Source organism: Peromyscus californicus, unplaced genomic scaffold (genome assembly GCF_007827085.1).
Source record: "Peromyscus californicus insignis strain IS unplaced genomic scaffold, ASM782708v3 Scaffold_3__1_contigs__length_106647218, whole genome shotgun sequence".
NCBI lineage: Eukaryota > Metazoa > Chordata > Mammalia > Rodentia > Cricetidae > Peromyscus > Peromyscus californicus.
Genome location: NW_026294551.1, coordinates 73,070,167 through 73,096,010, shown reverse-complemented (window position 1 = coordinate 73,096,010; position 25,844 = coordinate 73,070,167). Strand labels below are relative to the sequence as shown.

The 25,844-nt window shown below is 48.0% G+C and overlaps 1 protein-coding gene across 1 annotated transcript; it reads left to right on the top strand.

Moving 5' to 3' along the window:
* The first annotated feature begins 40 nt into the window (after positions 1 to 40).
* Positions 41 to 25,809, top strand: Mrnip (MRN complex interacting protein). The gene is made up of 7 exons (XM_052758068.1): positions 41 to 167; positions 2,368 to 2,427; positions 8,694 to 8,782; positions 20,668 to 20,737; positions 22,507 to 22,661; positions 23,259 to 23,343; positions 25,253 to 25,809. Exons 1-7 carry the CDS (start codon positions 102 to 104, stop codon positions 25,697 to 25,699), a joined length of 972 nt encoding a protein of 323 aa, XP_052614028.1. The 5' UTR covers positions 41 to 101; the 3' UTR covers positions 25,700 to 25,809.
* The last annotated feature ends 35 nt before the right edge of the window (positions 25,810 to 25,844 follow it).

Genomic DNA, 25,844 nt, shown 5'->3' with positions numbered 1-25,844 from the left:
CGAGGTGGTGCTGGGGCTAGAGGGGCCGGAACCGTCGTAGGGTGGGCGGGGCCTGAGTGGGAACGCAGAGCGCAAGCGCACGGAGGACGACTGAGGCCTGTATGGCGCCGGCTCAGCAGTCTCGGGTCCTAAGGTGCTGCAGCTGCCACATCTTTCAGGCGCATCAGGTGGGGTGGGCGCCTGCCTCACCCTTTTTCTTCACAGGATAGTGGGCGAGATATGGCGGGCCGCGTCTCGTTTGGCCAAGGGAAGTGACAGTGACGAGGCTGAGGGCTGTGCTGTCACTTTACAACGTGCCCCTGGCCATTCTGTTTGTGTTGTTGTTGTTGCTAAGGGTTCTGCTCCGGGCTGTGGGCGCGCTTCCACCCAGCCCCGTGTGTATCTTTCTGTCTTTCTTTTTTCTTTCCTTTTCTTTTTTTTTTCTTCTGTGTGGTCGTTGTATAAACCACAGTAATGGTCTCTACTGAGGCGGCTTCTAGTGGATGCTAGCATAGCGGTCAGGAATCCAGGTTGAGGAGTAGCGCCCCTTATGTTGAACCTAGCCTCTTAGTGGCTCTTCTCAGTTTAATTACAGTGAGTGAGTGGACAGTTTTTAAAGCCCTAGGCTTGGGATGTTGTTCCATAGGTGGGGTGCTTACCTAGCGTTCACACCGCCTAAGATCCCCTTTCTGTAGGTATGGCAATGCATGCCCTAGGGTTAGGAGGTTTTAGCGAGTTTGAGGCCAATCAGGAATACTAGAGACCCTATCTCAAAACAAACAAACCTGAATACTATAGAAGCAGTTTGGAAGCCCTTTTGACATGCCCCTAGGTAGGTGCGGGCATCACTTGGTGCCTCCGCCTTTTGACACGCCCCTGGGTAGGTGCGGGCATCACTTGGTACTTCTGCCTATAGCTTTATTTGTGGGGGAATAGTCATCCCTCTGCTCACCACAGCAGAACAATTGTTGGTGTTTGTTTGAAAGGTTTTCTTTTTTCAGATTTATTTATTTATTATATATACAGTGTTCTGCCTGCGTGTTCAGATCCCATTACAGATGGTTGTGGGCCACCACGTGGGTGCTGGGAATTGAACTCAGGACCTCTGGAAGAGCAGTCAGTGCTCTTAACCACGGAGCCATCTCTCTTTTCCTTTGTAGCTCAGTCTGGCTCCAGGCCCAGAGCCTCTGCTTTGCTCGTCCTTGTTAGGCAAGTTCTTTACTCCTGAACTATATCTCCAGCCCTGATCATAGTCTTGGTGATAGAGGTTTTGTTGTTTTGGGGCTTGTGGTTTGATTCTGAGGGTGTTTTAAAGACATAATTTCAGTATTTACCTTAGACTGACCTCCAATTCCTAATCCCCCTGACTCAGCTTCCCAAGTACTTAAAGTACTTAAATTACACATCTATGACTCCATGCCATGCCAGTCACAGCAGCCTTATGAAGCAACCCAGATCTCTTTGTATTATTAAGCATAACATTTCATGACATTTCTTCAAGCAACTTTGGTATCTTTATAAAAAAAAAGATTTATTTTTATTTTATGTGTATGAATGTGCCTGCATGTATGTCTGCACCATGTGCAGCCTGGTACCCACAGAAGCCAGAAGAGGATGTTAGATCTCCCAAAGTTGGAGTTACAGACAGGTGTGAGGTGCCACGTGGGTACTAGGAACTGAACTTGGATCCTTTGGAAGAGTTGCCAGTTCTTTTAACCACTGAGCCATCTCTCCAGCCCTGTTATGGAATTTTTTTTCCTTGTTGGAGATTAAATTCAGAGCCCTGATCGTACTAGCTGCCACTGAGACACTTCCCCATCCCTGGAGAGAGAGAGAGTGTGTGTGTGTGTGTTATAAGCATGTTTGTGTGCAGGTACACATGTGAAGACAGAAGGGAACATTAGTTCTGCTCTGTCATTCCACCTTATTTCTCTGATATGGGGTCTCTCTCTGAACCTAGGCTGGCAGCCAGTAATCCCCACTGATCCTGTTTCCACCTTCCACAGTCCTGGGAATACAGGCTCATGTGGCTGCATTCAGTTTTGTACGTGGGTGCTGAGATCTGACATCAGGTCCTCACACTTGCTCAGCAAGTACTCTTACCAATGAAACATCTCTCTAGCCCCTCCTTTTCTTTCTCTCTTTTTCTTTTCTCTCTCTCCCTCCCTCCCTCCTTTTTTGGACCCTCAGGTGGCAAACATCTAATTTGGTGTCATACAAATGACAGTTTTCCCAGCGCCTACCTATTAAATAGTACACCCCCCCCCACACACACACACACCTAAAATGCTGCCTTCAGGGTTGGGGGAACAGCTAAATTATTTCTGACTCAGTTCCACCTTGTTGTATGCAACTGTCTGGGCTATAATTTCTAAAATTTTATTGCAGGTGAAAAAGAGTCTCAAATGGACATGCAAGGCTTGCGGAGAGAAGCAGTCCTTTGTGCGGGTGAGTTCTGACCAGCCTCACTTTCCACAGCCAGCAGCATCCTTTTCTCTCACAGTTCAGAGAGCTGCTGCACCCTGGGTTCCCTCCTCCTGGAACTGCAGTGGGTGGAGCAGTACCCAGACAGGTTCTGTCCTTCACGTCTTTGTTCAGCAAGTGTTTCCCGAGCACCTTCTGCGTGCCGGGCACAGGGAGACAGTAGGAAGTAGGAACACTGTCAGTGTTACGCTCACATGTGCTTGTGTGGAAGGAGAAATAAATAATTCACATGTGCACACACACGTGCATTCATAATTTAAAACTAGATGAGCATCTTGAAAACACAAGGGCACGTAAGAGAACAGGAGTGCCTGGAGAGATTTGTCAGTGGTTAAAAAGGCTTGCTGCTCTTGCAGAGGACCAAAGCTTGTTCCCCAGCACCCACGCTAGGCAGCTCACAACCACCTGTAATCACAGAATGTCAAACCTAGCTAGGGGAGAGCAACAGTCTGTTGGGGGAGGCGAGGTGAGGGCCGTGGGAGGGAGCAGGCTCAGTAGGGGCACGAGGGGGCCTGTGGTTTGCAGGGCACACCTGTGAAGGTCCCTGTTTTAATGCACTTTATTTTCATGTGGCCTCCAGCACATTTCTTCAGATCTCTGCATACAGACCAGCATAAGTAATTTGTTAGCACACATTGCCCCAGGTCCTGTCCTTTCCTGAGCCCTTCACTTGCCTGCTTCTCTCTAATGCTGCTTTCCCACCTCATCTCCTCTCATTCTCCTCCTGCAGCCACAGTGACTTCCTTTCTGACCTTGAAACAAATCCTCTCCTCCTAGGACCCTGTGTTCATTATTGGCACTCAACTCTTACTTTCCTGATGGAAGCTAAGTGTGCATGTGGATGTTAGCCAGCCCACACTGAGAGTCCCATTGGAGCAGAAGCTTTGCTTGTTTTATTAATGATGGGCCTTCAATGCCCAGTGCACTGCCCTGTCCACAGTGAATGTTCAACATAAGCATCTATTGGATGAGTAGGTAGATAACCAGTCCCACAATGATGGACACATTGATTGTCATTTTCATTGTGATTTAAAACTCTGCAATGAAGGTTTTCATCTACTTGTTCTTCGGTGCTGGGGTTGAGCCCAGGGCCTCATGCATGCTAGACAAGCACTCTGCCACCAAGCTATGTCCCCTGTACCTGCGGTGGACTGCCTCTTTGTTCATTTGACCAACTGTGCACTATTTCCTTAGGACAGAGTCCTAAATGTGCGTTGCTGTCTTAACAGTTATCTTTCCAGGAAGATTCAGTTAGTTGACGTGACAGGCAGAGCACTGAGAGTTGAGGATGTAAATCACTTGGTAAGAGTGTTCATCTAGAATGTATGAGGCCTTGAATTGATCTCAAAGCGTGTTTAAAACTGGATGTGGTGGTGTGCACACCTGTAATCCCAGCCTGTGAAAGGTAGAGACAGGAGGGTTGAAAGTTCAGAATCGAGGGGCTGGAGAGGTGGCTCACAGTTGAGAGCACTTGCTGCTCTTAAAACCTGGGTTTGATTCCCAGCATCCACATGGTGGATTACAACCGTCCCTAACTGCAGTCCCAGGAGGTCCAGTGCCTTCTGACCTCCAAGAGCACTATACACGCAAGTGGTTCATAGACACACATGCAGGCAAAACACTCACATAAAATAAAATGAACTGTAGGCAGGTTTTCTTTGGGGCCATCAACCAGCTTCCAAATCAAGATACGGAGACTTACTAGTTATAAATGCTTGACCTTATCTTATGCTTGTCCCATTAACCTGCTTCTCTTCATCTGTGTTTTGTCTTGGGGCTTTTTATCTTCCTTTCATTCTGTATGTCCTACTCTATGTCTGTCTGTCTGGCAGCTGCCTGGCTGACCCCAGGCATCTCTCTCTCTTTCTCCCTTATTCTCTTCTCTCATTCTCTCTGGAGCCTAGATTCCTCCTCCTACTTATTCTCTCTGCCCTACAGCCCCACCTATCCCTCTACAGCCTAACTATTGGCCTTTCAGCTTTTTATCAGACCAATTAGGTGCCTTAGGCAGGCACGGTAAAACACATCTTTACATAATTAAATAAATGCAGCATAAACAAATGTAACACACTTTACATAGCTAAAATAATATCCCACAATAATGAATAAATTTAATTTTAGAAAAAAAAAGTTCAAGAGCATCCCCAGCTACATAGAATGTTCCAGATTAGCCTGGGCTACGTGAGACCTTGTCTTAATAAAAGGGAAAAGGGGCAGTGGTGGCACACACCTTTAATCTCAGCACTCGGAAGGCAGAGGCAGGTGGATCTCTGTGAGTTTGAGGCCAGCCTGGTGTACTGAATGAGTCCCAGGACAGCCATGGCTCTTAAACAGAGAAACCCTGTCTTGAAAAACCAAGCAAACAAACAAAAAGAATGTGTTAACAAGGTGACAGGTGTCAGGAAAAACAGACAGAACTTTGCCCTGAAAATCTGCTAAAGCAGAATTGTGTGTTCAAGACCTTCTGTTGATGCTCACTGTTAACAACAACAAAAAAAGAGCCTAGCATCATCCCTGACTCTCCCCATCCCTCAGGGTTTCTTTAGGCCTTTCCTGTTTCTTCAGCACACAGAACCACACCCTCAGCCAGCGGGGCTAACCAGTATCAGTCGTGGAGTCCTGGGAGAAGCAGTGTGATTGACACATTCCCATTACCGGGCTGGTCAGCTGAGATTCAGCTCCCAAGATAGGGGCTGCCTCAGCTGGGTAGGGGCTACTGCTGCATGCTTAAGTTCTCCAAGAAGGCAGACTGCTGGGCATGCGCAGTGGTGCTTGCCTAAGGTTGCCAGGTGGCTTAACATAAGGAAGTTGTTTCTGTCCCTCAGGAGAGGACACTGTGGGGGTGGTGGAGTGGTGAGGCTGACATTCTGTTATTCCCTAAGGCTTATCTGCAGCTGCCTCCAGCCAAAGGGGCAAGAGCACTGGCGAGCTCCCAGGAGGCTTCTAGGGCCAGGCTCAGAAGTAGCTGACATTGCAATAGAAAGAGCTACTGTTAAACCTTCACATACCAGAGACAGACTGGAGAATGAAGTCTAGTTTTGTGTCTCCATAGAGAGGATGCACTTCAGGATGCAGGGGAGTGCTACCCGACTGTTACACAAGATGCAGGTTATCAGCTGTTTTTAATCCTGCCATCCCCCTGTGCCCAGCTCCTCTCTACCTATCTTCACTTGAACATGCTGCAGACAGAACCACACTCCCTACTAGACCACGACTGCTGTGGCCAGTCAGTGACCTCCATGTTGCTAAACATAGGTCAGTTCACAGTCTTCACAGGACAGCTTATTGGCAGCGTTTGCTGTGGGTTGTAGCTTCCACCTCCTTAAAACATTTCCTCTTGGACTTGCAGTTTGTCTGCTCTTAGCTTCCTGGCTGCTGTTTCAGTCTTCTGGTTTCCTGGTCTCCCCAACTTCTAAATGCTGAGCTACACTGGACTGCAAGCTTCCCCGCTTGGGGAGAGATGCCGCCCTGGCGAGAGATCGCTCACAAGGGACTAGGATCCAGCTCAGTGGTAGAGCCTGGCATGCAGAGTCGAGAAATCCTACAGACCCCAGGCCTGTCCCCAGCTCCTGAGCACTGCCCCACCCATCTCTCTCCTGGGTATCTCAACTCGGGTTCACTCCCAGCACCGCACATTTGAAAACTGGGACTTCATGAACCTGCTGTCTCCACCGTCATTCCCACACTCCATCGTCAGGTCTCTCTTTCTTGTTTGGCCTGAATGCCTTGCTGTCATCCTTAACTCATTTTTTCTTTTCCACTCTTTTGTCAGCTCTGCCTTCAAAGGAGATCCAGAGTGGTCTCATCTAGCCAGTGCCTGAGCCAACCTCTTCCTTGCCATGCTGTTCGCAGCAGCTTCCTAACTCACCCATCTATTTCTGTCATCCGGTCTCTTCCCAACACTGCAACCAAGGGGATCCTCTGGAAACATTCTGTGTTAAACAGGGCACGGCGGCGCACAGCTGCATCCCAGCACTCAGAGGGGGAGACAAGAGGACTAAGAATTCAAGGTCGCCCTCAGAGGGAGGAGGTCAAAGCCAGCCTAGAATACACGAGTCTATTTCAAAAAAGAAGAAGAAACAAAAGGTGCTGAATTGTATCCTCCCTCGGCTCAGAACCTCCAGGTGGCCTAAGTTCCTCTTTTGTGAGGGGGAGTGCAGACTGAAAATAGGGAGTCTCTTGTTCAAATGGCAGGGAAAAGAACCACTCTAGGCAGAAACTTTTTATGGTTTTTATTTCCAGGGGGAAGAGATTTGCTGGAAAATGAACCCAGAGTCTTGCACATGCTACACATGTTTCACCCCTGAACTAGGCACTCAGCCTCAAGCCTTCTTTTTAAGTTTAATGTCTTTTCTTCCCAAGGCAACAGTTCAGATCACTAGCATGAATTTTTCTATTGGCCTATATACTGTGCAGTGCCGGTCTGAAACACAAACAAAAATTTAGTACACATCATCAGAATTACACAATCCATCCTTCACAGCTCATCTGTGCCTGAGCAGTGAACAGGCTGAACAGGTTAAACTCAGCTATTTGGGTTCTTTAGTTTGGTTTTGTTTGAGACAGAATCTTTTTTTCAAGGAAGCAGTAGATCTTTTTTTCCCCCTTTAAGATTTATTTATTTATTTATTATGTATACAGTGTTCTGCATGCATGTATGCCTGCACACCAGAAGATGGCACCAGATCTCATTAGGTGGTTATGAGCCACCATGTGGTTGCTGGGAATTGAACTCAGGACCTCTGGAAGAGCAGTCAGTGCTTTTAACCTCTGAGCCATCTCTCCAGTCTGGGACAGAGTACTGCTATGTAGTCCAGGCTCCCCTCAGCCCTGCAGCAGCCCTCCTGTCTGCTTCTGAGTGGTGGAATTAACATCATGTGCTGCAGTGCCCTGCTTTGCTATCCGCTGTTCTGACCTCACCGCTTTGGTTCCTGGTCCATATGGAAAGCCTGGCTTCCCCGGGCTACAGTGCCACCCACCTTGCAGTGTAGACATCATACACAGAGTATGCTTGGCCCCAGTGGGCTCCCACACACCCAGAGTCCACAGGAATTCTTTGGCCAGCATGCATTGAGAACTCCATCTGCAGATATGGTGGCAGGGAACAGTGGGCACTTAGAGCCTATCTCCTCTGCTCACAAACATGCCCCCGTGTCCTATTGGGCTTCACCTGTAAACCACAAGTTCAACACTCAAATCACAGCCATCCCTCAGTATCCATGGAGGCCCTTCTATAGAGTGGCATGTAATGTGTGCATATCCTGCAGTATGCTTTCTTGAGGGATGAGGAGTGGGATTATTATAGTGCCCAGGCGATCTGGAACTCCTGTCTCAAGTGATCCTCCTGCCTCAGCTTCCCAAGTAATTGGGACGTACAGGCTCATGCCACTATCTCCTTTGTACTTGTTTTGGGGGGACACAGGGTCTCTACATAGCTTTGGCTGTCCTGGAACTCACAGAGATCCAACTGCCTCTCTCAAATGCTGGGTTTAAAGCCACCGCTCCCAGCTCCTGCAGTGTACTTTAAATCGTCTTAGGTGACTTATAAGAGCTTATGTAGTGTGCATGGTGTGTATGGTGCTAGGCTACACTGTTTGGGGAATAATGACAAGAAAAAAGTCTGTACATGTTCAGCACAGACACAGACTTTCCTCCTGAGGTTTTTCCAACTGCAGTTGCTTGAATCCCCAGTGCAGGCTGAGTTTGGCTTTGATAAGGTCAGCATGCCAGTGGGATGATTAGGAAGACCTGAAGTTCCAGAGCCCGTTTGCTTTTAAAGCCCTCCAGAACCTGGCGATGGTGGGGCATGACTTCAGTCGCAGCTCTCAGGAGGCAGAGGCAGGTGAATCTCTGAGTTTGAGGACAGCCAGGGCTACACAGAGAAACTTGTTTCAAAAAGCAAAACAAAACAAAACCTCCAGAAAGAGTGGTCAAACCTCTGCATTCGTGTGTGTGTGTGTGTGTGTGTGTGTGTGTGTGTGTGTGTGTGTGTGTGTGTTTTTAGAGACAGGGTTTTACTGTGTAACAGCCTTGGCTGTCCTGGAACTTGCTCTGTAGACCAGGCTGGCCTCTGCCTCCCGAGTGCTGGGATTAAGGGATGCTCTACCACCTCCTGGCTGACCTTTGTATTCTTAACACTGCCTCAAGCTTTGCAAGTACCATCGAAAATGTTTGTCACCATTCTGCTAACACTTTTTTTAATGTTTTTCGGGGTTTTTTTTCCCTCTCAGGCTTACGGTGAAGGCTCTGGTGCTGACTGTAGACGCCATGTCCAAAAGCTAAATCTGCTGCAGGGACAAGTGTCAGAACTGTCACTCAGGTACAGTGTTTGGAGAGGAGTGGGATTTTTCATCTTGTTTCCATCGTGAGTGGAGGGTGGGAGTTTTCAATGGATAAATCCTTACAAGTCCACGTGCTACAACATAGCTGATTAAACACCTGAGCAGTCCTCTCAGTGAAAATAGCTAAGAGTAGCCAGGCAGTGGTGGGGCACACCTTTAGTCCCAGCACTCAGGAGGCAGAGGCAGGAAGATCTCCAAGTTCAAGGCTAGCCTAGTCTATAGAGTGAGTTCCAGGACAGGCAGGGTTACACAGAGAAACCTTGTCTCGAAGAACCAAAAAAAAAAAAAAAAAAAAAAGAGAAACCCTGTCTCGAAGAACCAAAAAAAAAAAAGAAAAAAAAAAGAAAAGTAAAGTTTTTTACAGGCTACAAATTTTAAATTTTTATGTATTATTATTGTGTCTGTGTGTATGTGCAAGTTAGAGGACAACTTTGTGGAGTCGGTTCTTTCTACCTTTGTGTGGCTTCTACTGGTCGCTCAGGTCTCCCTGCTTACAGGGCAAGTACCTTTACCTCCTGAGCCATCTCACCAGCCTTTGGCTAGAATAGTTTAGATGCAAACCTGGCTAGCAGGAAAATGGGGAGCCCTAGGAGCTCAAACATCAAGTGAAGTCAAAATCCACAGAAGCCAGCAAAGCTGCAGGGGACTGGACTCTCGAGCTCACAGGTGGATGTCTGAGGGGTGTGAGAAATGGCAGAACATAAGGCCTGAACTGTGTGGGATTCAACAGGGACTGGCCTACTTGGATTTTGAGATGGAGTCTCACCATGTGGCCCTCTGTGGGTACAACACCGTCCTTACTTTATTGAGACTCTAGCTCCTCCTTCTGCTGCCTCCAGACACTGAGATGACGGAGGTATGCCACCACACCGGGCTCTGAGGACCTCCATAAACAGCTGAGTCCCCAGAGGCTTATCCACTATTACACAAGTGAGCTGAAGGACACCCACTGTGCAGCAGAGTGCTTGCCTGTGGGACCTCGGTAGTGGCTGAGGAAGTCCATCCCCAAGACTTTGACACGCAGGGAAGCCTCCCTCAGGCTTCACCCTTTCTTCTCACCCTGAAAAGCCTCGTGCCCAAAGTTTATTTCCAGTTAGCTCGGGCAGTGGAGGTCAGTGCAGCTCTTCTCTGGAGAACCTGTCTTCAGCCTGGGCCTTGAAGAGCTCCCACAGACAAAAGATCAAAGAACAGATGTGCAGACTTTCAAAGTGTTAAGTGTGCTCAAGCAAGCGTGTGAGCATGAGCAGCAGTCAGAGAAATCAGACCCCCACACTTTAGAATATGCATTATGATGGGCGATGGTGGTGCACGCATTTAATCCCAGCATTCGGGAAACAGAGGCAGGCGGATCTCTGTGAGTTAGACGCCAGCCTGGTCTACAAAGTGAGTTTCAGAACAGCCAGAGATGTTACACAAAGAAACCCTGTCTCAAAAAAGCAAAAAACAAAAACAAAAACAAGCAATATACATACATACATATTACATGCTTACTGTGTTCAACCAATAACAAAAGGCAGGGAGGACGGGGCTGATAATCTGAGAGACTTAGAAATAGCCAAATGAAGGCTAGATATGGTATGTGTGCCCATAATCCCAGCACTTGAGGAGATGGAGGCTGGAGGATTAGAAGTTCAAGGTCATTTTTGACTACATAATGAGTTTGAGGCCAACTTGAACTACATGAGACCCTGTCTCAAAATAAAGAAAGCACCCAGATGGACAGGTATATGGTTGAGGTCTAGAAGGCTCACCAGCCACTGGAGTCTTCTTCCCTTGGGATTAGGATGGCCCACCCTCCTGGCACATGCGTGAGTTCTCATCGCCTCCCTGTGGGCCTCCTCTCATTGAGTGGTCTCAGGAGCTCTCTGCATCCTGCCCTTGGGTTTTTATGTAGAGACATGAGTGCTGACGAGCTGGCAGGAAGTCCAGCACAGCTGTCAGCATTCCTCCTTCCTGTGCATGGGGACATGACCCTCCAGATTAAGGGACAAGGGTAGGACAAAGAATGTATGCATAGCTCTAAACAGAAAGGCAGGCCAAGATTAGAGTTGCTGTGACCCACCTTGGGAAAGGGAAGTTCTAGTCTGGATGTTACAGATGTGGAAGCAGGTAACATGGCTCTACCCTCCTGGCTGCAGCCCTGAGTTCTTTCAGAGACCTACCTCTACCCAGGTGAAGCTAGGATTCTTTTTGTTTGTTTTCTATTTTTTGAGACAGGGTCTCTTTACATAGCCCTGGTTGCCTTGGAACTCACTATGTAGACCAGGCTGGCCTCACACTCACAGAGATCTGCCTGCTTCTGCCTTCTGAGTGCTGGGAGTAAAGGAGTGCACTACAACTCCCACAGAAACTGGGATTCTTGACCTTGCCACAGAAAAAGACTCAGGACAAATCAGTATGGAAGAAATGGATTTACTGGAAAAAAAAAAAAGTTTTTCCAGACCTGGTGGTGCACACGCCTTCAATCCCAGCACTCGGGAGGCAGAGGCAGGCAGATCTCTGGGCTCAAGGCAAGCCTGGTCAACAGAGTGAGTTCCAGGACAGCCAGGCCTATACAGAGAGACCCTGTCTAGGGAAGAAAAAGAAAAAGTTTTAGTCCTGGAAAGAAGGTCCAGCAGTTGGGAGTGCTGGCTGCTCCTGCAGAGGACCTAGGTCCAATTCACAGCTCGCACACAGTGGCTCACAACTGTCTGTAACTCCATTTCTTGAGAATTCATTGCCCTCTTCTGGCCTGTATGGGCACCAGGCAAGCACAGGGTGCCCAAATGTGCACGAGAGCAAAACATGTACACACACAAGAAATAAAATAAATTTGTTTAAAGAAAAAGGCTTTGTTTGTTTGTTTTTTCTTGAGACAGGGTTCTCTCTACGTAGCCCTGGCTGTCCTGGAACTCATTCTGTAGATCAGGCTGACCTTGAACTCAAAGAAAAAGTTTTAATGTAGTCTTAAGCATGGATATTGAGAGAGAGAGAGAGAGAGAGACCAGACAGTGGTGGCGCACACCTTTAATTGCAGCACTCAGGAGGCAGAAGCAGGCAGATCTCTGAGTTTGAGGCTAGCCTGGGCTACAGAGTGAGTTCCAGGACAGGAACAGCCAGGGCTACACAGAGAAACGCTGTCTTGAAAAAAAAAAAGAAAAACAAAAACGAGGTGGAGGGGCGTGCTAGGGAAAGAACAGTGCACACCCAGGACGTGGTGCTGTTTCTCCAGTCCTGCTTACATGATTGAGAAATAACTGTATTTTGGTGGCTTCTGACAGGACTCTGCTCAGAGGGTTTTTAAGTAGCTATTTCTTTTTCTTTTAGTAGATGACTTCATGGGGTGGTTTCTGAGGAGGGTGGAACCAGTTACAGCTGTTAAGATAAAAGCATAGTCAAGGGCCGGGCATAGTGTCACATGCCTTTAATCCCAGGCAGAGGCAGGTGGAGCTCTGTGAGTTTGAGGCCACCTGGTCTACAGAGCAAGTTCTAGGACAGCCAGAATTACACAATGAGACCCTGTCTCTTGCCACCACCCCCAGTCCAAAAACCAAAACCAAAACCAAAAACAACTCATAGATAAGGGGTGGAAGGAATCCAGCTGTGCTAAGCCACAGGGACTGTAGGTGTGGTTTGTCTTTATTGGTTTTTTTTCTCTGATTGTGTGATTGTTGTTTGATCAGAGCTGCAATGTGTATGTACAGCCTTGGCTGGCCTGGAACTCCTAAATATCTGCCTCTGCCTCCCAGGTGTTCAGTTAAAGGTTTGGACAACCATGCCACCCTTAAGGCATGTTTTTACTGTAGACAAAGTTCAAAATCTTGTTTGTAAGAGTCACAGAAAGTTAAGGTTTATGGCTGGGAAAAGAGTAAACTCAAAGGTACACTTTGCTCTTAAGATTGTTTTTGTTTGTTGTTTGTTTTGGTTTGGTTTGGTTTTTTGGTTTTAGTTTTGTTTTGCTTTGCTTTGAGACAAAGCATCACTGTATAGCCCTGGGTAGCCTGAAACTCACTATGTAGACCAGGCTAGTCTCGAACTTACATAGTTCACCTTCCTTTGTCTCCTGAGTATTGATTGGGATTAAAGACATGGGCTACCACACTCTGCAACATTCTCATTTGAAATATCTCTACAAAAGCGAATATTGTTTTTACACAGGTAATATGTAGTGAATTTTGTTATCTCAAAATCCTCAGGTCTCGGCTCTTGAGAGACTTCAGCCAGACTTGGATGAGGCACTCTTTCTTCTTGTCCCCTTAACATTCTCTATATCTTTTTCTGGGTGAAACTGCATTTGGAAGTTGGGTGGTGTGGGTGGTAAAAGAATTTACAAAAGGCAAGAAAAGACAAAGAGAGAATTTATTGTAAAACATTGAAGTAGAGGGGAGTTCCTGGGGGAGGGATCATGGGACTGAGAGGGAGTGGAAAGTTCTCTCTAGCAGTTGAGGGGCAGTTACGTGTGTGAGCTCTGTAAGCAGGTGGACAGGCAGGCAGGTGCCGCGCTGTCTTACGAGTAGTGCATTTTATAGTGGAGGAGGTCAGGCTCTGGGTGTTCCTGTCCGACACTGAGTCACGAGGGATCCAGCTTCAAATGATCGTGACTGCATTATTATAAGTGGGAACAGTGCTCTTACTTTTGGCCTTTCATGTCTACATTTCCTTCCTGACAGATGAGCAAGGTCATGAAGAACAGGCTTCTGAATCTCCAGAGCTGAGTGGGCTGGGGTTGCTCCTTAGCTTTGCTGATCCATCAAAGGGTCCCAAGGTCTTATGACAGAGACGCTGGAGAAGCATTTGCAGAGGGTAGCTATCGCAAGGCTAGACTGTGACATCATTTGAGACCTAGAAGTCCTTTGTGGCAAGAGACAGGCATCACTGGTGATAGCAATTGTTAATGTCCCTGAGACAATACCGTCTGGAGTTTGATGGCCTGAAAAATTCCAGAAAGTTGAAGTGAGGTCCAAACCACAAAGCAGAATGATAAACTAAAAAAACAGCGGGGCCAAAATAGACCAAATGCAGCCAGCAAAGTTCCCCAGGAGCTGAGCTGTCCCAGCCAGGGGCTGATGAATTTTGGAAAAAGCCAATGTGACGAGGTATTGAAGGGTCGGGAACTGAAGCTATAGAGCAGAATAAGAAGTCCTGGGAGAGGGCAGACAAGATGGCTCAGGAGATGAGATGCTTGCTTTGTGAGTCTGGTGACCTGAGTTCCATACCTGGAGCCACGGGAAGGTAGAAGGAGAGAACCGACTCCACGGAGTTGTCTGTCTCTTCCATGGGTCTCCCCATCATCCACACACTTTTTTTTTTAATTTTAAAAAGAAATCTTACTTGAAGGATAAGAGGGACCAGTCGTGGCCATGTTTATTCAGACCGTGGACAACTGGCCGTGATGAAGAAAGAACAGAGCCTGGCATGGAGGGAAAGCCCCATGCATTGTGGGAGAGCAGGAAGGCAAGAGCCTACTGTTCCATGGGGAGCAGAGAATTCATGTTTCCTTTTATTTTCCTGTAGGTCCCTGGGATGGAAAGAATCAGTATAGGAGACAGATGCAGATGGAGGACTTTTGGTTGGTTGGTTGGTTTTGATTTTGGCTATTTTTACAATAACAGAAGAAACAGAGAGGTGGTTATTTACCCAGAGGCAGACATTTTCATTCTGATAGACAAATAGAACATCTTGAGGGGACTTATGGCAGTCAAGGAAGGATTTGCCTGGCGGAGCACAGTAAGAGTGAGCAAAGACCTGTCTAGACATCTTCCGGGGACTGGAAAGACGGCCCTGCAGTTAGGCGCTAGAACTGCCCCCACACAGTGTCTGAGTTCCATTCCCAGCACCTACATCAGGTGACTCACAGCCATCCATCGTAACTCCAGCTCCAGGAGGATCCAAGCATCCACAGGCACCAGCACTCACGGACATGTACCCTACCCTTTCCCAACACACATCATTAAAAATACAAATAAATCTTTTTTTTAAAATCCACTTCCCATTTGGATAATTCCAAAATCAGGATCTGTGGCTCATGGCTTACTTTCCAGAAGTTGACCTTTGGGGTCCCTTCTAAATTGTCACCCAATGTTCTGTAGATCTTTAGAAGCATCAGGTCTCCTGGCTGTCCCAGGTCAGGCTACAAGTCCTGGTCAGGAGACAGCAGAATTTTACTTTGTAACATTACTAGTTATTTTATTTGGGTGTTATACTTTCCTTTTGGGCTATTAAGACCAGGTAGATGCCAAAAATTTACCTTTTATTTATTATTATCTTTTAAATTATTTATTTTTGAGACAGGGTCTGAACTGTGTAACCTTGGCTGGCCTGGAACTCACTGTGTAGCCTGGGCTAGCCTGAACTCACAGAGACCCACCTGTTTCTGCTTCTCGAGTTCTGGAATTAAAGGCAAACTCCACCACTCTTGGCTATTTAAAACAAAACAAAAGTCAACTCTCCTTAGGGATTTGAGGAGCCCTATGTTTGTTTTAATGTCCCCTCTTCCCATTATGTCACCTGTTGGGAAGCGGGAGGACAAGTTGGCCATGTGGCTTTCCCTGAAGCACAGGGCACATTGGGCCCTCCATTGACCCTCATTGACGAATATGTACTGGTTAGAGTCCTACCTCAGGTATCTCCATGACTTCTCTGATCAAGAGAACAAGTGACTTACTGGCCTTGTAGGGCTGCTTTTAGGGGCGGTCCTGTCATTCCTGGAACCCTGGCTGGCCTTAGAGAGGGAGCCCCCAGCAGAGCCTGTCCTTAATGACACCTTTGTCCCCGTTGGCTCGAACCTCCAAGCTTTGGTTGTTGAACACCCAGGACAGTGTTGTCAGTCTTAAAGAAGGAGGAATGGACTTTAACTTGTGTGACATTTAGTTAAAGCTTAGAGAAAAAACAAGTTTTAAAATAAAATTTGAACTGGGCGGTGGTGGTGCACGCCTTTAATTCTAGCACCCAGGAGGCAGAAGCAGGTGGGTCTCTGTGAGTTTGAGGCCAGCCTGGTCTACAGAGTGAGTTCCAGGACAGCCAGGGCTACACAGTGAAACCCTGTCCTGAAAAACAAAACAAAAAACAAACAAATAAATAAATAAATTTTGATTTATTAACTCATTTTTAAGTAGTTAAAAGCCTGACAAACTTGGCAGAAAATATAATTATTTTGATAAAACATAAAATCTGGGCTAACAGGATGGCTCAGTGGGTAGAGGCACTTGCCACCAAGCCTGACTATCTGAGTTCAATCCCTGGGACCCACACAGTGGAACAAGAAGAGACTCCAGGAATCAGAGTTATCTGACCTCCATACGCTTGCCTCTCCCCACAAGCAAAATAAATAATAGATGTAGAAAAAGAAAGCATAAAATATTTATTCCTTAGCTATTACCAAAAGCAGATCATTATCTTAATAGAATTTTATTTATTAATTTAAAGAGCCTAGATTATAGTTTCATATCACTATACTAAATTCTGATCTCGGCAATTTTATACATCTTAAATTGTTAGCTGTTTGCACAGCATTCTTGACTGGAGTAGTTCTTAGGCAAACTTCACTGTCATTTGGAATGTAAAAACAAAACTCACAAACATTTTTTTCTTCTTGGTTGCACATAAACCCAAGAATTACAGAATGTTACATTCCAGCAAGGGCCAGCCAAGATAACAAAAGTTCCACATTGAATGACCTTCAGTTAATGAAATTATCTTAGGAGAAAAGGCAGGAGGCAGAACACACAGAGTCAGAGAAAAGATTTCTAAACATTAACCCTGTGACGACAGTTGTAGCCTCAAAAGTTCCCCTGAAGAACTGGGAGGGAGTAAATGGTGGCTTTGGCTGTGGCTCCAGGGACATCAGGCTGGACCCAGAGCCCTTGTCTTTGGACAGAACTTCCTTCTTCCCTGGAATGAAGGCCCTGTGGCCCTGGGAACCAGGCCTTTCGTGCTGTTGTGTGGTCCTCTGGACTTTGCTGCTGTCTTTTGTCCGTTAGTGGTCCCATTTTTATCATTTATTGCTGTGTGGCATGGGCCCACCTATCAAGCAGGAAATAAGGTTGTCTTTAGCTTGTGCCCACAGTATGCATGTGTGGAGGTCAGAGGACAACTTGGAGGAGTTGTTTCTCTCCTTCCACCGTGTGGGTCCTGGGATCAAACTCAACTCGTCAGGCTTGGCAGCAGGTGCCTTTGCCCTCTGAGCCTGCTTACCAGTCTTGTACTCTTTTTCAGCCAGAATTAAGACAGCCTATCAGAGAGGAGAGGCATAGCTGTGACAGTCCCCATAAGGGAAAGGACAGGGTATTGGGTGTCTGGAAAGGTATGACTGTTTAGAGCGCTTGGCTTTTCCCAGAAGGGCTTCTATCTCATCTGCTTATATCCCAAACACATAGCAACCAGAGTTTTCCTAAGAAGTTTTTGCAAAAACAAGTGAGCATCTGGCAGTTCTCAAGGCCCCACCACTGGTACCAGAAATGTTGGGTAGCAGAGATTATACGGGGGTTATAGGCACCAGCAGAGAAGGGGAGGTAGAGCCGGGAGAACCCCCATGTCAGAGGAGAGAAAAACAAGGATCCCACAGCAGAGGAAGCAGTCTAAAGAGTACAGGTCCCAGAGATGTTAGAGGGAATGGGGAGTGTAAGACGTCATGGATCCTACCACACTTCCTCCCTACACAGTCCTGTGCCCTAAGCTGGGGCCCCCCACAGAGCACCCTTACCTCATGAAAATGAAGCTGGGTCTCACTTTGTAGCCACCCACTATTCTGGAGTCAGAGTGTCTGGTTGTTAAGGCTCAGCCAACCTCACAGGGATACTCACAACCTAAAAACTTGGCTCCAGATCAGTCATGAGAAATGAAAGCCTGGTCACCTGTATGTCCATCAAATCAGAAAGTCTGTTGGGGGGACCAGGGAGACCTACAGGGCCTCCTACCTCCTGCTTCCTCCCACTCTGGAGAACAATAGTGGTAAATACCAGAGAGAAGAGAGAGAGGCGAGGGTGGAGGCGATCCCCAGAAGGAAGAGAGTAGCCCCGTACCGTCTGAACCACAGCATATGGCCCTCCTTTGCTGGTCCCATTCAGGAGTTTCTTCCCGAAGTCTTCATTAGACATCACAGGTCACTAGGAGGCAGGCTCCCAGTGATTGGGACCTGACTGTTGAAGGGTGGGGGCTTCACTGGCATTTTTAGCTTTTTTCTTTTTCTAATTAATTAATTTGTTTGTTTGTTTATTTTACACATATGCAGTTGTACCATCTTTTGACTACACACTAATGTAAAAATACTAGAATTGGCCGGGCAGTGGTGGCGCACGCCTTTAATCCCAGCACTCGGGAGGCAGAGGCAGGCGGATCTCTGTGAGTTCGAGGCCAGCCTGGGCTACCAAGTAAGTTCCAGGAAAGACGCAAAGCTACACAGAGAAACCCTGTCTCGAAAAACCAAAAAAAAAAGAAAAAATACTAGAATTGTATCTTCATCTTTCCTGTCACTCAGGCCTCGTCCCCGTCTTCCACCAGAATCTGTGATTGCCCTCTTGAAGTGTGCGTCTCCATCCCCAGCATGCTCATTCCTTGACATCCTATGTGTGGCAGAATAAAGTGCAGGGCACCGTGCGTTCCAACCCCACACTTACATTCACGGACACTTATGTTACTGGACGTTTTCAGTATTTATATTAGGATGTCATGTATATTTCTGCCATTTCCCATTTTATTTCACTTTTGTTCTTGTGGCAATTGAACCCAGAGTCTTGTGCATACTAAGCAAGTCCTTGACCTCTGAACCACACCCCCAGTCCTTCCCTTTAGCCTGTTTCTGTATTTAAGTGGAGTTCTTTTTTTTTTTTTTTTTTTTTGGTTTTTCGAGGCAGGGTTTCTCTGTAGCTTTGGAGCCTATCTTGGACTATCTCTGTAGCCCAGGCTGGCTTTGAACTCACAGAGATCCACCTGGCTCTGCCTCCCGAGTGCTGGGATTACAGGCATGCGCCACCACCGCCCAGCTTTAAGTGGAGTTCTTATATAGCAAATACAGATGGTCCCTAACGTACGGTATCCCAGGTTACAATTTGTCAGCTTTATGTTTAAAATCCTCTGCTGTTTGCCCAGCAGTGGCATAGCTGGGTCCTACTGTGGATATGGTTCAGGTTTTTGAGGCCTTCTGCACTGATTTTCATAACAGCTGCACTAGATTACACTCCAGCTGTTTGAGTAAGTGTGCCCTGTGTCTCTTTCTGTGCCTTTTGATGAGGTCTGAGTTTTGATGTCAAAGTCCTCAGTCCTTCCCCCAAGAAGGTGAGAATATTTTTCATAAACTCTCCCTTCCCTCTTACACTTGGTCTTGAATCCACTCTTGGGCTTTCTGCAAGGCAGTTTGATGATACTGACACTGACCGCAGTGTTGAATGTGCTCGTCCAGAAATTTTGGTAGACACGTTAGATCCTGTAGGTATGTTATAGGTTAGGCCTTACAGTCTTTTTATCTCTGTGTTTTAATCTTGCCTCAGGAATGAGCAGAGGATCCAGAGTTAAAACCCAAGTAAATAGATCACAGTGCCACAAGAGATTAAATTCAGCTGAAGAGAATTAGTGGGGTAGGGGTCATACTCAGTGGTCATGTGTAACATGGAAGAGGCCCTGAGTTCAGTCCTGAGTACAGAGTGTGTGTGTGTGTGTGTGTGTGTGTGTGTGTGTGTGTGTGTGTGTGTGTGTGTGTGTAAAGCGGTAGTCAAATGATAAGAGCAGAGCATTTTACAAAATCAGAGTTAACATTCTTAGGCAACACAGTAAACGTAAAACCATTGTTCAGTCTGCAAACAGCAAAATTCTGTCTGCGGGAAATTCTACAAGACTACCAAACCCAGCTAGTTCAGCAGTATCACATGAGCTATGGTCATGGTCAGCATACAGAATGGAATTGCTTTCTATATGAATTCAAGGAACACTTGGGAAAATGATTTTTTTTTTTCGAGACAGGGTTTCTCTGTAGTTTTGGTGCCTGTCCTGGATCTCACTCTGTAGACTAGGCTGGCCTCGAACTCACAGAGATTCGCCTGGCTCTGCCTCCTGAGTGCTGGGATTAAAGGCTTACACCACCACCGCCCAGCCCTTGGCAACTCTTATAAAGGAAAACATTTAATTGGGGCTGGCTTACAGTTCAGAGGTTTAGTCCATTATCATCATGGCAGGAAGCATGGCAGCATGCAGGCAGACATGGTGCTGGAGAGGTAGCTGAGAGTTCTACATCCAGATAGGAAGGAGGCAGGAAGAGAGTGTCACTGGGCCTAACCTGAGCGTCTGACACCTCAAAGCCCACCCCCAGTGACACACTTCTTTCAACAAGGCCACACCTACTCAACAAGACCACACTATCTAGTAAGTGCCACTCCCTAGGAGCCTGTGGGGCCATTTTCATTCAAACCACCACGCCCACTGAGCCCTCTAGCCAGCCCAAACTCTTGGGTCGATCCTATAGTAGGTATTTTCTACATATGGTGTCATTTTGTCTTTATAGCCCTGTGAGAATTACTGGCTTCTTTAGGCTGGGGAGGTGACCAGTTGAGGTGCCCAGTTAGAGTGACATTTGGGCTCAGTAGAGACTATGCGGGCACTGTCTAAGGAAGTGGACATGGCTGGTCTCTACCCTCCAGTACTTGTACTTAGATGTTTTACCTAGCTGTCCAGCCCCTCAGTCACAGGAAGCAGCCCCTCTGCCCAGACCTCCTGAACTGCTGAGAAGTGACTGCCTCCCACGAGAGCAGCAGGCTATGCCTGTGATGCCCAGGATGGTCCTCGCCTTGCCAGGTCCTCCTGCTCACTTGCTTCCACCCCCCCACCCGCCACCCCACCCTCTGTCCTACATCTTCCTGGTGCTTTCCTAGGGTCATATTTTCCATCTTCCCCTAAGGTCTGTGGACAGAGCTGCAAGTGAAGAGGAAAATGCAGGGCCTCAGCAGGCTGAGGATGGGAGTCAGCAGGTAAGCTAACGGCATCTGTCCCCCACTGCCCCTGGGCTGCTGTGTGAGAGTTCCTGTCAAGCATTGCCAAAGGACAACATTAGAAGACATTTAAAGACCTCAGTCGGCTTTGTTTGCTGGTGTAGAATCAGGCAGTACTTCAGTCCATAAAACAGAACGAGTGTTCAGTGAGCTGAGCAGATGCTTGATAGACCAGACAGCTGTGGAAGAAGGAAACTGAACAGAAGGTAAACTGACATGTCAAGTGACTTCCCTTGTGAGGGGGCCAGGGAGCTAGAACTACAGGGAGTGACTGATGGTCTCGGTTCAGCCTGCTTTGGGGGATGAGTATCGGCTCAGAGAGAGTTGCTGCATCCGTGCCCTCTGATAGCAACTGGTTTGGGCCACTGGGCCATGTCTCTCCTGCTCTCCAGTAATTCAGTTCCAAGTTAGTGAGGGAGACTTTTTAGCACAGGTAACTCAGTTTTGCTTTTTGTTGTTGGTGGTTTTTCGAGACAGGGTTTCTCTGTGTAGCCCTGGCTGTCCTAGAACTCACTCTGTAGACCAGACTGGCCTCAAACTGTGAGATCCACCTGCCACTGCCTCCCGAGTGCTGGGTGTAAAGCTGTGTGCCACCACCACCTGGCTCAGTTTAGTCTGGGGTGTTGGGATCCAAGTGTTAGCAGTATTCATTAGTCCTTTGCCTCCCATGCTCAAGGCTGGGGATTCAGTGGCCAGCAAGAACAAAAGTCATTTGTTCAGCAAATGCTTATCGAAGCATCCGAATGAGAGACACTGGTGTGAAGCTGCAGGACACAGAGGTGTTTGCCCCTGACCTTTGCAGAGGTGTATAAGCCGTGACCTGGCCTGTGGTCTGGACTTTCTCGTCTGCTTAGAGAGCCCCTGACCTTCACTGGTTTCGCTCTGCTGCTTCTACCCTCTTCCCTCTGTCCTGGAGCATACCTCTCTAGGGTGAGGGTGCTGTGAGATGCCAGAGCTTCATGGTCCCTCCTCAAGAGCAGGAGGGGTATCCAGTGTTCTCTGTCCCTGGAACTTGAAGGGAGGCTTATAAAATAGGTGCTCAGCCAGTGCTGGGGACAGTGACTATAGGGTTTCTCTGTGTAGCTTTGGTGGCTGTCCTGGAACTCACTCTGTAGCCCAGGCTGGCCTCGAACTCACAAAGATCCGCCTGGCTCTGCCTCCCGAGTACTGAGTGACTGGATTCTTGACGGACACTGTGTTTTATAACCAGGATGCTGTGATCACAGGGAGCACTGTGACTGTCAGTGTGGTGTGTGCAGACTCTTGCTACCCACCTGCAGCTCTGACCCTGCTCTGCTCATGGCTGTTTGCAACTCCCTCATCATCATGCCTTTGTTCATCATGAAAGTCTCTGGGTTGGCGAGTGTCGACAATGGAAAGTTTGTGACAAGTTGTGCCCTGCTGGGCCTGTGTACATGTACATCCTTCTAGAGCAGCAGTTCTTAACCTGTGGGTCTAGACTCCTTTTGGTTGCGTATCACATATTTACATTTCAATTCATAACTAGCAAAATTACAGTTATGAAGTAGAAAGGAAATGATGTTATTATGGTTGGGGGTCACCACAGCATTAGAAGGTTGAGAACCGCTGCTCTAGAGTCTCAGGGCAGCTGTGTCTCCATTGTGCTCTATTGAAAGTCCTTCCTGGTGATAAGCAAAACATGGTCCCAAGAACTCTGACCTAAGGGTTGTGGGCTGGACTTGGACTGCTCTCAGACTCTGAGCCTTATCCTCTGTTCTGACGCTTAGGCACTGTCTGAGCCCCTGGAGTCCCGTTGGCTGAAGTATCTGGACAAGGGCTGTGAGGATCAGGAGCCGGACAGAGGAAGAGCTCTTAAGACACAGCCCTCAACCAGTGATGAGTGGCCAGATCTGCCCCGCGGTCCAGCCCGACCCAGGAAGAGGTGCTAAGCGGGTCTCATCCAGCCATCCCCATGCCCATGCCCACACTGGCTCCTGAGGGCAGGGGGTGGGGGTGGGGGGGCGGTGAGCAGCTCCTAAAAGTCACAAAGTGGAGCTCCCATGTTGTACGTCAGTGGGTAGGCAAAGTGGGCCGCGGCCATTGCCACTAACCCTCAGACTGCATGCTTCTTGACAGAGGGAGCAGAAGGCTAGCTAGACTCCTGGATGCCTATAACTCCAGTCCTGAGAGGGCTGATGCAGGAGCGCCATGAGTTCAAGGACAGCTGTAGAAACATGACCCAAGTAATCGGTGGGCCTGGGGGTTTTTACAGGAGCTTCTCCAGATCTCCATGTGTGTCAGTGGGTTTCCAGAGAAACTTCCCTAGGCTTAGGATGCTGCATGAGTCTCAAAGGGCCTAAATTACAATTTCAAGTAAGAATACTCTAACTACAGACCAGAGAAGAGGCATGGCCGGGCTGTTCCTGGATGTGGTGTAGGAACCTGTGAAGGATGAAAAGATTCCTGTCAGGCCAGCATCCTCGGTTGCTCTGTGAGGACCATTGGAGAGAACTTAATGATAGTACTTTCTTCCCTCCAGGAAATGGAATCAGAGCACAGGGCAGCCTCCACGCAGCCTGCATGTCCAGGACTTGGACAGTGTTGGGGACAACTTCGAATACCAGGTCAGTGACCATGGAGTCTGCCTAAGATTGTGTGCATGTCTGTATACACATGTAGACACACGCGTGAAGTGTTAGGTCTTTAGGCCAGGGCATGTGTGCTGGCGTGAACATTGCTGCTAAGCTACACTCCAGCCTCATGGAATTTGTTTGGTTTTGTTCTTGGAGACATGGCCTTGCCACATTGCCAAGACTGGCCTCCAACTTCTGAGCCGAGGTCATACTCTTCCCTGTGCCTCGTGAGCAGCTGGGACTGCAGGTACAGGCTTGGATAATATATTTCTTCACAGTTATTATATATACTTTTTATGTATTAAAAAGTCCAACTTCCAGCATGGGATTGTCTTTTCAGCTTAAAGCTGCTTCCTGAGGCTGGGCATGGTGGCACATACCTCTAATCTCAACACTCTGGAGACAGACACAGATGGGTGTCTGTCTGTGAGTTCAAAGCCAGCCTCGTTTACATAGCAAGTTCCAGGGCCCATAGTAGACCCTGTCTTCTCCCCCGCAAAAAAGGCCAACTGCTGAGCCAGGTGGTATACACCCATAATCCCAGCACCCAGGAGGCTGAGGCGGGAAGAGCATGAATTCAAGGCCATTCTGACATACAGCAAGACATCATCATGGTCATCATCCCCTGCAGTTAACTCACAGCCAAGAGCATCATGAGACCCACCTAAGGCTGGCCAGTAGGGTTTGAGGCAAGACTGTTTTCATCCTGCAGAGTGGAGGAACTCTGGTAGCCTGTCACAGAAGTTGCCCTCGGTTTCCGTCCAGGAACGCCTGTACCAAAGCACTGCTCACTTTATAGACCTACAGGCCCACTGCACGTGCAGCATGGCTGAGTGCAGATTCTGTTTTGCACTGCTACAGAAGACTTGGAATGAGGGCTCTGGTTCTTTCTCTTCCTCTGCCCCTAAGCGGTTAGCTAAGGCCTGCCCAGCTCAGCCTCAGACTGCACGCAGAGCATGGCACAAAGCCAACAGACAGAGTTCAATTTTCTTTTCCAAGATACGGTTTCTCTGTGTTAACAGCCTTGGCTATCCTGGAACTCACTCTGTAGACCAGGCTGGCATTGAACTCAGAGATCCACCTGCCTCTGCCTTTCAAGTGCTGGGATTAAAGGCGTGTGCCACCACCACCCAACCCAGAGTTGATTTTTGGTGTTTATTGACCTACTAGTGATTCCAGTAGGTGTGAGTCCCATTGGTGCAGAATCATAGTAGTGGGTTAGAGAGCCTTTACCACGGACACCCTAGACCAAACACTAACCGAGTCAGTGTCCAGTTTCACCCACCTACGTTGTTGTAGAGGAACTAAGACTTTTGAAACCTCAGTGAGCTCACAGCAAGTTCAGTGGTAAAGCCAAGGCCATCAGTCAGGGTCACAGTCTCCTCAGCATTATCTGAGCCGTCAGGATGCAAAGATCCAGTGCTGCTGTTAAATTCCTTTGTAAGCAGTGAAACCTAGTTTCCTGTGCATCTCTGGTTTCTGAGCTGGAAGAAGCCAGGCCCAGCACCTTGTCACATCCCAAAGACCTGGGTGCAGCCACCTGGGCTCCTGAACCTCAGTCCACTTTGAAGAGGTGTTCTGACCCAGCTGGGAATCATCTTTCTAGGTGGTGGGTGTCTAGGCCCCTCCCTGCTCACACCTCCTCATGGGGACTGCTGACCTGGCCCAAAGCTTCCCACGAGATGGGCCGCTCAGGATGTCTCCTGTATGTGAAAGGTGTGGTTGGTTGGTCATGGGATTGATCAGATCACGGTAATAAACTTGTACTTGTTAAACCTCACAATAACAGCATGTTCCTAGCCTGCAGGGATTAGCCAGCAGTTATGCAGAAAGCACAGGGTTAGTGCTGATGGTCCTGCCAAAGCTGAGCAGAACCCTTTCTCTGGGCTTTTTTTTTCAGGACTCCACTGGCCTGTCTGGGACAGAGCAACAAGGCAGCAGCCCTGCTCTCCGGACTGCAAACCACATCAGGGAGCTTGGTTTTCCAAGGTGGAAGCTGCCAAGTCCTGTCCTTCAGGCTAAGGCCCAATCTTCTAAATGGGCACGGTTTCTCCTGTCGCCTGGAAACAGCTCACATGTGGATGGGAACCCATCAAGGCCTCTGCAGGGGAAGACTCCAGGGGAAGGCCACTTCAGCAGGGCACCTGCCACTGTCCAGTCTCCTCAAACCACCCACTCTACCACACCCCAGCCAGAGAGGCCTGGCAGTAAGACCCCAGAGCAGTCATGGGCCATGGGGTCTCCTCAAGCAGAGGGTAGGCCCTTGGCTCAAGGGGCAGAGAAGGCCCCGTCAGCGCAGCTGCACAACCTCTTTACAACTGGGGAGGACTTTGAAGATGACCTGTAGCCCTCACTTTTGAGTCATGTGTGATGTGTCCCTGTATGCCAGTCCTCCATGCCACAGATGGGGGTGCTCTAGAACAGATAACCCAACAATAAACATGCCTGTCAAACAGATTTCTCTTGTTATAACAATAGTAAGGACCACAGGG